This window comes from Caloenas nicobarica, chromosome 5 (genome assembly GCF_036013445.1).
Source record: "Caloenas nicobarica isolate bCalNic1 chromosome 5, bCalNic1.hap1, whole genome shotgun sequence".
Taxonomy (NCBI): Eukaryota; Metazoa; Chordata; class Aves; order Columbiformes; family Columbidae; genus Caloenas; species Caloenas nicobarica.
In genome coordinates this window covers 42,188,781-42,201,193 of record NC_088249.1, presented here as the reverse complement: position 1 = coordinate 42,201,193, position 12,413 = coordinate 42,188,781, and the positions used below count along the sequence as shown (strand labels likewise).

General features: G+C 41.6%; 1 protein-coding gene across 6 annotated transcripts in view; it reads right to left on the bottom strand.

Moving 5' to 3' along the window:
• CSTPP1 (centriolar satellite-associated tubulin polyglutamylase complex regulator 1) overlaps nt 1–809 on the bottom strand; it is an 81,644-nt gene extending 80,835 nt beyond the window's left edge. For all 6 annotated transcript variants that reach the window (XM_065635065.1, XM_065635064.1, XM_065635060.1 and 3 more), the window contains exon 1: nt 703–809. In XM_065635065.1, the coding sequence (XP_065491137.1) occupies nt 703–748 (46 nt within the window). In that variant the 5' untranslated portion in view covers nt 749–809. The remainder of the gene's footprint in view (nt 1–702) is intronic.
• Nucleotides 810–12,413: the final 11,604 nt, after the last annotated feature.

The window sequence follows — 12,413 nt, the reverse complement described above, 5'->3', positions numbered from 1 at the left end:
TTTTTACTTGACACGTTAACACTGAATCTCTTTGCTCCTCAGCTTCCTGGAACATCAAGCAGTAACACAAACTGTTAGAGCCAGCTTAATACAATGTAGTCTGCAAGGGAGCGGCTGCTTTATAAGTTAAAAGATTTCCATTTCATGTGGGAAACATTGCAACATTACCTTATTTCAGAAGAGAAGTCGACACTCAAACCACCTCACAACATACAAGTGATGGGAAATGAGCATAAAATAAGGTTGCTCACACAGATCTGAGAGCAAAACAGGTTGGTAATGGCCTAAACGAGGTTACAGACTGCCATGGAGCAGCTGGACGCTGCTTCCCACCGCTCACACAGTGCGAATGAGACGGGGAAGAGCCCGCTGCTCACCCTCTCCAGGCCAGCGCTGCCCGGGCGGGGATCACCCCGAGGGCCCCCCGGAGGATCCCTCAGCCCTCCAGCCTCCGGGGGCTCCCGGAGCAGCATCGCCCCGCAGCCCCGGCCTGTCAGCCCCGGCGCTGCCCCTGCCCAGCCGAGAGGGCGGACGCGGAGTCACCCCGCTCGCCTCGGCCCGGCCCAGCCGGGGCCACGCCGCGGGCCTGGGCCGCTCGCCGCTGTTCCCGGGAAGGCCGGGCCGGGCCACATCCACTCCCAGCCCCGCCGAGCCACAGCACACCCAGGGACCGGGCCCTCGGGGCGCCGCCCCGCTCCTCACCCAGGTACTCGGGCCCCGGCAGCGAGAGCCGCTCGGGGCTCAGCATCCTCCCGCCGCTCCCTCCCGGCTTCCGTCCGTTTCCAAGGCGCCCGACGCTCCTAGCGCTCCGGGCTCGGCGCTGCTCGGCCGCTCGCCCCGGTTGGGAACACGCCCCGCGCCGCCAGCGTTCCGCGCCCTAAACCGCCCGGGCGGGCGCGTCTCCCGGCCTCATCCCCCGCCGCGCCACCCCCGAGCGCGGCCACGGCGGCTTCTCCCCCAGCCCGGCTGCCTGCGCAGGTCAGGGGCCGCGGGCGAGGCGGGGAGGCCGCGAGCGACCTGGCGGAGTAGGGTCTGTGGAGGAGCGGGGTGACATGGCAGCCTGGCCGTGGGGAGCGGGCGGTGGACGAGGCCCTGGGCACTTGCTTCGAGGCCGCAGGACGCCTGAGAGACTGAGGAGCTGGTGAAGCCAAAGAGCCAAAGTGGCACGAGGAGAAGCACATGTAAAGGCATTCTGGTCAGATCTGGGTTGGAAACAGGGAGGTGCTTCACGCCAGGGGCTGCTGGTACTACAGCTGTGGGGGAAGGGCCTAATCTGAAGGTGAATGGTTGTAGGTTAATGAGGGGCACTTGTGTGGCACCCTTGTCCCAGGGAGCAGGGGCTGGGCACGGTGACCAAGGTGCCTTCATCGCTGCGTCCTTCTGTCCATACCACTCCTCAGCACTTTGTGTTTTGCAAACCTTGTGCTCAGCAGATGGTGGTGTGGGGAGCATTGGTAATTGGCATTCGTTCACATGGAAGTAGCAACTACCAGAAAAGTCCTGAGCCACAGGCCTCTTTCTGTTCTTGTCTGGGAGCTTGTCTGGGAATGGCCCTTGTCCTGGGGATGCAGGGCAGGCAGAGCTCTTTGCGTGGCTTGAAACAGCTCTGCTGGGCTCCACTGCCCCCAGAGCTGATGGGGCTAACATTCCCAAATGACTTTTCGGTTTATTGCGTCGCTGTTAGAAAATTCCCAGCCCAGGATGTAATCCTGGGAGTTCCAAACAAAACAAAAGGACTGGAAGTGTCGTCTATGTTTTTGCTGAAATGCAAGTGAACAGAAATTAAATAAACCACTTGGGTGTGCATATAACCTGCCCTTATTCCACTGGAGGAAGGAGCTGAGTGTGACTGTTGGCAACACAACTTGAATCTGTACTCAAACAACAGCCACAGTTAAAAAGGGCAAAGAGGATGTTATAACTCACTTATTCATATGCTCCTCAGAATTTCCTGGACCCTTCCACTGTCTTTGGCTTGTTCTGTCTTCCAAAGGATAAGGCTTAGATACTAATGTTTCGAAGATGGGCAGAGAAAATAATTTAGGAAGCGGACAATGAAACATTCCGGTGTGAAGAATGATTGGAAAAAATGGAAGATTGTGTTAAAGAGGATAGGCATAACATTTAAAATTATGTTTTCTAAAATGATTTGTGCTGTAATGAAGCTTGTTAAAAACTCGTATTTGTTCAGTTTCGCAGTTTGTGCATTTGGTTATAGGCTATAAATTTAAAGAAGGCAAATTTTTGATAATAGATACAACTAGATTGTAGAATACATTGCCACAAGATATTTTTTAGGCCAGGAATTCAGCAGAATTTAGAAAGGAACTAAATATTTTTCATGCAGAATGAAAAAATACAGGATTATATTGTTACATATAAAAGCACAAGGAAAAAAAGAGCACAACATCTGTAGGAATATGAATTATCCTGCTTCATGGTGAAGCCAATTATCTGACTAATGGGGTTTTGGAAAATATTTTCCCTAACACAATGTCTATTCCATGACTACTCGCTTTAGGGTTTCTGGCACTTCAGTGAGGTGTCCGGTTCTAGGCCACTGCTGGAGAGGAGAAATGAAATTTGATAGACCCCCTGTGATCATTAGGTTTAAGAGCATAGTTCCTGCACTTTTAAAACTAGTGTAAAGATCTCTGTTTTCACAAGCAGGCCTTTACCATCACCCAGGTATATTCACTGGTGTTCAAAAGCCAAACATACATGCATTCACCTCCCATATTGCTGGTCAGCTGAGCGGGTAGAAGCCTTCCGCAGGTTGTGCACTGTTTATTTTTTGTTGTTTAAACAATTTCTGTAAACCACAGTTTATCCTTGTTCAGTATCTGGAGCACTCATTTACAAGAGGCCTTTGAAGTCCAGTTTTAAATACTATGTTCTAATATTTCTATTTCTCTCTGTGATTTTTTTTTCTTGTTACTGTTTGGTCTCTACATGTTGGACTTTGTTATTTCCTTTAACCCAGCTAAGGGAATCCTTGTGGACATTGAGCCTGTTTGTGGTTGTAATAATGACAAGTTTCAGTAGTAGTGGCGCCTGACTGCTAACAACTCAAAGAAAAATATATAAAAACAAGATGTCATTTCTGGAGCCATTTATAGACTTCCCTGTTTACTATTATTTCTCTCTGGGCTTGCCAGAGCCAGGATTAGGTGATATAACAGATCAGCTGCAGGACTCACCTGTTCTCTCACACTCATGACCTGAAAAGGGAGAAATGCTGCCAGCCTGGCCATAGGTATTAAGTTTGTTTTGCTGTATTGATTTTAGAACCATAGACTAGTGCATTTTTGTAAATTAAGAAGGCTTTTCTGCGTCACTGGAAAACATCTGCAAGTTTAATAGCTGCTCCAAGAGGGGCAGATCTAACAAGGGCTTAATGTTCTTTTGGACCCAGCTGGAAGAATGACAGTGAAAAAATATATTTTTCTCTGTCACGACCCTTGGGTAGATTATGAAGTACAGGTCTCAGTTCAGGGCAAGCCTATGGAGTACACTTTTAGGGTTGCCATCTGCCCTGGCAATTCATGGTGGTGCTTCCCGCTCTTAACTAAAATTGCTGGTTTTATCTATCAGGGACATTTGGAAATCCAAATCAGTCTTTCAAGTGTGCACACCCTCTTTCAGAGTTAAAGTGGCCTTGATTTGATTTAGCTTAATTCATTTCAAAGTGTGGTTTAAGTAGTGTTTCAGAAACCATACCTTTAGGTAAATTGTGCTAATTTACTTATATAAGAGTCTGTGTGACCAAAAGTTTGAAAATAGTCAGTGCTGTAATTCAAATTATCTCATGAAAGAAAAGTTGTTTATTATGTTATGATGCATGGACTGAAAAACTCCTTTCTGCATCAGTTTTATAAGTGTTTCTCAGCAAGTTTGCTTAAGTCAGGTTTCTGTTTTCCTCCATTCCCACATACTTTGCCCCTACTATGTTAATTGCTTAGCTTACTCTTTGCTGGTTTTATGTTCACCTTCCTAAATGATATTACCAATATTGAGCTGAAATATTTTCCTTTTATTAGACAAAGTTCTCCTGAGAAACGGCTCCTCTTTCAGAGAGTATTATATAGAATAATAAACAAGACTAGATATCAAGCACCAAATTCCAGAGGAAATGCCTTGTTTTAAACAGCCTGAGTAATTTTGTCTGGCTTCTATTATTTTTTTCTTGGAATGAAATATTTTATTTGCTTAGAATTTTAACAATTATTGCTAAAGTAGTTACAATAAAGCCTAGATGTATTGGAGGAAAGTTAACTTTTTTTTTCTTTGGGTGACAGTTGGAAATGCTTTTGCTTTACGCATTACAGCTATAATGCACAAAGAACTAGACTGTGGGCAGCCTTCAGTCCTGTTCCATCTGACTTCTATGAAATTAATGTAAGCCAGTTTCACAAAAAGACCAGGAAACCATCTCTAGCCTTTCTTGTTTTGCAGAGAAGGACCTGGGAGTCCTGGTGGACAACAGGTTGACCATGAATCAACAATGTGTCCTTGTGGCCAAGAAGGCAAATGGTACCTGGGACGCATTAGCAAGAGTGTGACCAGCAGATCAAGGGAAGTTCTCCTCCCCCATCTACTCTGCCCTGGTGAGGCCGCATCTGGAGTCTGTGTCCAGTTCTGGGCTCCCCAGTTTAAGAAGGACAAGGAGTCACTGGGGGGAGTCCAGCAGAGAGCTACGAAGATGATTAAGGGTCTGGAGCGTCTTTCTTTTGAGGAGAGACTGGGAGAACTGGGTCTGTTCAGCCTGGAGAAGAGAAGGCTGAGAGGGGATCTCATCAATGTTTATAAATATCTCAAGGGTGGGTGTCGAGAGGATGGGACCAGACTCTTTTCAGCAGTGCTTAATGATAGGATGAGGAGCAATGGACACAGACTGAAGCATAGGAGGTTCCATCTGAATATGAGGAGAAACTTCTTTACTTTGAGGGTGCCAGAGCACTGGAACAGGCTGCCCAGAGAGGTTGTGGAGTCTCCTTCTCTGGAGACATTCAAAACCTGCCTGGATGCATTCCTGTGCGATCTGTTCTGGGTGAACCTGCTTTAGCAGGTGGGTTGGACTAGATGATCTCCAGAGGTCTCTTCCAACCCAAATGATTCTGTGATTCTGTGTGTGATTTTCTTCATCCTTTGAGTGTCCAAACCTTGCCTATTTTAAAAGTTAACTGGAAGCCTGTCTTATGCAGGGCTTAACTTTTTGGGGTGTAGTGGTGCTTTGTTTTTTGGGAGTCTTCCCACACATCTGCCAGTTGAGCTTTACCTACTACATGAGAATTAATAAAGTTGCAGGTGTGATAACAAAATGTTTTTATCTTAAGACACCTGAAAACCAAATCATACTGAGAGGAGAAAAACGCTGGGTTAAACAGCTGTCAATCTTTATTGATAATCTATTATTTTGGGCACCATAGAAGATATAAGTTTTGAGGAGAGAGCTGAAGAACTGGAAAATAAGAGCTGCACATGCTATTATTTATGTAAATAAATTGAAATCTTGTAAGTGAAATTAGGATTCTATTATGCAAGACATTTTAAAAATCAATGGCGTTGAAGCTGGGTGATTCATTTATGAGTCAGTTGCAAACCCATAAAAACCTCCGATTAAACTTCTGATTTGATAATTAGTTTTATGAATTATGACCAAACTCTCTAAACACATGCACTAAAAATGAGATTATCTTAAATGAAAAGGTCAGCCAAAATCACAATTAAATTATGTGATGAAATCTGTATTTTCTTATTGTTGATTCCTCAGGAGACATTTACAGAGAAAGATCCAGTACTTCTAGTGCTTATTGTAATCTGAGCCTTCTCAAGCTGCATGAATTGTTTATCTTGTTCACATGCAGCACAGTGGTTTCACACAATAAGTAAATCAAACATTTTTCTCTAATAATGCAGTATTAGTACTAGTTTACCTCTTCAGGTAAAACCTAGACAACCAGGTTAGACTCGTATTGTTCTTTAAGATCACTGGACTTTAGAGAAATAAGATTCACAAAGTTTCTCACTCCTAACATCTGCTACAAGATGAAGTCTGGAAACAACTGTGTGTTTTCCAGCTAGTGATAGGACATGATGACAGCAGCAGCTCTCTTAAGTAGCCAGCATTTGTACCATTAAAGGGCTTAAATATGACACCTGTAATTGTTCCTGGGAGTCTTAAGTCAAGAATATACTTAACTGGTAGGATGTCACAAGCATGCAGGAAACTGTGCTGTGAACATTATGCCATCACAATTTATTTTTTATTTACTAGTTCAGCTGCATTTTAATCTGAATTGCTGTGATGTTGTTTTTCCCCTTGAACTGGTGGACAAAAAGAAAGTAAGTAGAGATCTGATCTAATTGTGATGTCTCTTTATATTCATGAACTTGATGTTCACCTGAGGATTTCAGTCTAATCGAGTGCAGATCCTTGTATTTTAAATACAAATTATTAGGAAAAAAACCTTGAAATATTCTTGTACTCCTCAGTCATAGGAGTACTTCTGAATTCTGGGTGATCTGCTTGTGAGAAGAGGGATTACTATGATATGTTCTGTGGCTTCATAATTTTAAAATCAAGGGTAGCTGTAAGTCGTATGATAGATTCCTGACATGTATTGAATGCACTGTCCAAATTCTAGTCAGTTTTGAGCTAAGTGTTAGCAAGCAAAGTTGTTTTGTTTTTTGTAACCGCAAGCTGTTGAAGGACTCTCCTTGAGTTTTTGTTCCCATTATCTCGTCAGGAAGGAAAGGACAACATCTTTAAAAGTACTTAAGTACCAAGCGAGTGACCCTTCTCTGTTGGAATGCCGCCCTACTAATGATGCAGAGAAGAAAAACAGCCATTTCTGGCAGAGTTTGCAGGATCTCTCATGCCAAACAAAAAAAAGTCTAAAATGCCTGGTAAAAATAAATATCACTGTGAAATTCTGGCATGGGAAGCATTTCTGACAGCCAAGACTTAGCTCATCCTGGGGGGTAACCCAAGAAGGGCTGCAATTTTCATTCTTCCTTCCTGCTCATTGAATGTTCCTTGCAAACTTAAGCTGCCAGAGTGTGTTATCTATTAGACCAGGTGTCTGTGTGAGGAAATTATAATAAGTAAATAGCTCTATGTGTGTGCAAGACAGTAGGCAAATCTGTGTGGGAGTGAGATATTGCTTCTTGGGCTGACATGAAGCAGTAACTCTGATGGCTATACTGGCCAGCTCTTATGGGAAAGGTATATAACTTTCTGTGTGCAGTACAGAGATTTAGCACATTCAAAGTACTGTGAAAGTATTTTGTCTTATAATACCTATAGGGAAAAGCAAATGTTGGAATCAAGGAAAAAAAAAAGAAGGAAGAGGAGATCACGGATTCATAAAAATTGTGAAATTATTGCAAAACTATTCTTAGTTCTGCTTGTTAGGTACACAGGCAAAAGTCTGAGTGTTTATTAGGGCTGTTATGAGAGCGAACTGTGGAACCCTGCAGCCGTGCAAGAGCTGAAGTCAGTGTGTTGTTTGGTTTTGTGAAGGCACAAATTGGTGTCCCAGTCATTCATGCTGTAATATATGATGACAAAGTGATGAATGTTCTTTCCTTTCTGCTACATAATAGTCAAGGTGTTTTCAAGAGTAACATCTTTGTGGAGTCACTAGAAGAAAAGACAGAGACCAGAAGATGACATAATGGTTGGAGTACTTAGGAAGAGAATTTGACGAGTAATGGATGGGAGATGGAAAGGGTAGAATGCAAATCACTGAGAAGGTAAACCAAGGGAGACTGAAACAGTAAATGAAGATCATGGCAAATAATTCTAAACAGAATGGAGGGAACATGGAACATTTTCCAGAATATACTAGCAAATTAAGATGTTAAGTTTTATCTGAGGAATCTTATTTAAATTTCTCCTTTGTTAACTTTATCATGCTAGTTTCTGAAACACAGCAAAATAGATTGACCATTGCATATTTGAAACTGATAATAACATGTTAGGTAGCAAGAAAATGTCCTTAAGGTTCTAACTCTTTGTGTGTTAAACTTTACACAGTGTTAGTGGAAGAAAAGTTGTTCCTTGAACATTTAAAGTTCAGATGTGGATCAGAGTTCCTCTCAGACTCTGTCACTAGAGTCCATGTCTGGTATTTACTGAGCATACTCAATGGGCTGTAAGTTATTTGAAAAAAGAAACCCACAGTTTCTGTGACAAAGTTTTCGCTATGCATTAAAAGCATAGGTTTCTGTTTGCTGAAGTAACCAATAAAGTTTCCACCCACTCTACTGATCTAGAATGACGCATAAATGGAAATGCAATACACAAACCCACATTACCTTGAACTCTCAGAGTGCTAATATTATGTTAATATGCTTAAGTACCCTAAAATCCTAAAATTGCAATGACATGGACACGAGTGTATGTGGCTAGGAGGGAGGTTGGATGTGTGTGCATATGTGTGGGTGGCTGATCTCAGACTCATGTGTAGGGTGTGTGCAATGCTGGATCTTGCTCCTACCTGTGCCTTTATTCAGGTCTCAGTGCTGGTAAGAAGCAATTAATTTGTTCCCTCATTCACATTTATCAAGAGCTAAGATGAGAGAGGGAGAGGTGTTAAGAGACGTCTCTGATTCAGCCACCTGATAGGAAAGTAAATGGTTGACATGCCATATCTCGTATCAGAAAGACTCAAGGGTTTTATCTTGTGTGTGCTAGCAGTACTTGCCTAACCCATCATGCCAGTAAAACATTAGAACTGAATCATCTTCAAGAAAGAAAGCACTGTTTATCTGTCTGTCTACATTTTTACATGTCACTCATCTCCATAGTGGCGGGACTTCTGCAAACAAGAAAGGTTTGTGAGCTTAGGGAAAGAGTTGTTTCTGTCTTCCACATCTATTCCCATGGCTACTTGTTTCTCTTACAGGCCTAATTCATGGATTCCAGTTTTCTCAGAAAGGAAAACAGCCCATCAGAGATATTCCAAATACTGAGACGTAAGGTCACCTTTCTTCCTGATTGTGTGATTGGTTTCTATTACAAACGTTTTATCTGAATACAGAGACTATTGATGACAAACTACATTAATAGCTTGAAGTGAGAGAAAGACACAGGTCTTCAGTTCTTTGGAAAATTCTTGTCTATGCAGTCAAAATTAATTTAGGACCCACAACTTGCTGCTTATCCATCTGAATGTATTTGGAGAATAAGGGTGGTTAGGCTTCCATCTTCAAACTGAATTCTTCTACTGCTGACTTTTAAAAGAACATTTTCCTTTTATGCTGTTCTTCTTTTCTCTTCTTTTTTTCTGTGCCAGAGTCAAGGTATTAAACTGTGCTGTTCCTAAGGCTAGGCCACAGGCTACCTTTGCAATGAAGACATTATGCAAGGCCTGGGTAGTTGCCATTTCACTGATGGGTGGAGTCTCATCAGGAATAGAAGAGGGTGCATTTGCATTATTTTTACATAGAGGATGTAAAGGAACCTGCAAACGAAGGAGAAGAGCCAGCTTACAAGACACACAGGAAGAGCTACCATCTCAAAGAAAAGATTAAGAAAGATTTGGGTGTGTGTTTGTTTGTTTTCCTCCCCCTCTCCCCCACTTTGAGGGTCAGTTTACTTAGCATTGGGGTTTTTTGATGTCTTGGTTTGTTTGTTTTTTCCCAGAGTGGAAGGTTGAACAGCCTGGCAGGTTGGCTTCAGTCCCACCTTCCAGACACACACAAACAAAAAGGAGGGGGTTCAGATGAATCTGCACTTCTGTTATGGAATAGAAAACTTCCTTAACAACTTTGGTCATTAAATTACAAAGGCCCTTTTGCAAGATTTGTCATATCTCAGCTTCTCAGTGTACCCGTTTAATGTAATCTTTAGTTTTGAGGTTCTGCGATGCAAAGTAGAATTAATGGTGATGGTCACAAAGTTTCCCAAAATAAATGTGCAATTGGAATGCTTAGAAGGCAGCAGATAAATGAAAGGTGAAGAAAATGAAGTAACACATAGGCTCTGACTTGTTAACCTGAATATTATTTTATTGAAAATGAAAACAATTGTGATAACACTGCAGAAGATGGCACATGGATTAATGTTTTCATAACAGTAAATGGGCAGTAACTTGAGAAACACTGTAAAGGACAATACTGACAGAATTTAGAAAACTTCAAGGATGGCAACAAGGGAAAAAGTGATAGCATAAAATATAAATCAATGCTAAAATTTCATTTAATGTATTTAACACAGACACCATAATTTACAAACTAGGTCACCAGCTGCGGCAGCTGTAGGTCTCTCAGCTCTTTAGAAAATTAAACTGTTTCTTTACATGTCCAACGGCAAATTCAGAAGCCCAACTGTATAACTGCGTCTTCCTGTTTATGGATAAAATCTTTTAACTTACTTGGCATTCCAAGCTAACACCTCTTTGGTTCAGTGGCAATACTGAAGAGGGAACTGGTGTGGATAAAGTAACAGCGGAATAATGATAGAAATTAAAAGGGGCATTGGAAAATCCCATAGTCTGATAGCACAAACCCCATGATTTTATCTCGAACCTAGAGCTCTGTTGGGAACAACTTGCTATTTTCCTGGCTTTTCTGTTTAGTTAGTGAAGCTCACTAGTAATACAGAAAATTTGATCAGCCAGGGTGCAGAGATTGTAATGATCTTTCCAGTTAGAATTTTCTGAATTATATCCATTGTGGAACTTAGGTTTGGAAGGGGTCCCAAAAGATCACCCAGTCCAGCCTACACTGCATCAAGACTAAATATATCAAGGCTAGTACCACCATGCTTATTAAGCTTTGTTCTTAAAAAATTCCAGTGGAGGAGATTGCACAGCCCCCTGGACAGTCTGTTCCAGTGTTCAAAAATCCTTAGTTGGAATGATGATCAGTAAAATCTTTCAAGCATTTGTCACAAATTAAGTTGTGTCTTTCATGTCTTTCTACTGGCGCCATAGAGAAAAGCTGATCAACATCTCCCTAATGAGCTTGTATGTATTGGAAAGCTGCATCTCGCTTGAAGCTTTTATTTTCTTGACTAGGCAAATCTAATTCCTTCAGCTTTTTCTCAAAGGGTTTGTTTTCTAAACTTCTTGTTCTGGTTATTTTCTCGTTTCTCTTCAGCCATGTTTGTATTTCTAAGGTGTTCAGCCAGGACCAAACACTGTGTACCACTCAGGGCTTCAGTACCACACAAAGTTAAGAAATCAAACCAATTGTCTTGGATGTGACACACCTGTTAACACATTCCAGAATTAAATGCATTTTTTGGCAGTTGCACTGCACTGGTGATTTATATTGCCTGTTATCCCTACAACCCTAAGATCTGTTTTTGCTGTATTTCTGTCTAGCTGTGCATTCACATTGTTTATTGATGTCTGTTTCCTAAGAATAATATTTTACATTTCCCATTATTGTTTTTTGACTTATTGGTTTTTGGACAACCTGTCCAATTTGTCAATAGCATTTGGGGTGTCTGATCTCATCCTTCTTAGTGTTTGCACCCCCTGCCATTGTTTTGAGGGTATCAGGTGGTTTTTAGCACAGATTTTACAAGCATAAATATTGCATCGTCTAAGTTGTCAGTGACCACACTAAAAAAAAGCGAGCTTAGGACAGACCTTGAAACGTGTCTTTCTGAGATGCTTTTGTATTTTGATGAATAACCACTAATGAACACTGTGGTTTTCTCCTATCAGATGCCTCCACACCTTCCACTAGTTGTATTTAAAATGTCATTCTATGAAAGTGTCCTGTGAGACAGTGCCAAAAGCCATATAAGATGTGTCATGTCCATTGCATTATTTTTACCCAGTGAGCTTAATGTTACATAAAAAAGGGAACCTGTTTTAGCACAAATGCATTTTGCCCATTTTCTATGTTCTCTTTCATTCTATTAAATTAATTCATTCCATCTCAGATATTTGGAACATGATTGCTCCAAAGTTTTCTGAACATAGCGATTAAGCTATCTGATCTGTCATTCTCTTCTAGGACACTTGAGGTGTGGAGAAGTATCTTCCCATTTGAATGCATTAAAAATACTTCGACAAGTAAGACAAAATCTGCCCATCCTTTTTTCTTTTTAACCTCTTAAGGTCTTTGTGGTTTTAAAATAGTTGAAGTGTATTTTTGCTAGTAATCCTACCTTCTTCTGGTTCCTTTCTTATTTTTCCAATGATATTATGTCCTTGGTTGTTTTTCCTGACACAGGGTTGCTATTTGAAATCACTCTGAAAGTGATGCTAACTTTTAGTATTATTTCATAGTAGTTATTTTCTCTCATTGAATTAGTTTATTTCTTCAATGTGTCTGTTTGGAGCGGAACTGGGAGAATTATGTCCTGAAATGGTAATTATGATAATAATCTTCTCCCTGCTCCCTTTATAATGCCTGGTGTGTTTTTTTTATGAAGCATGTTGTCATAT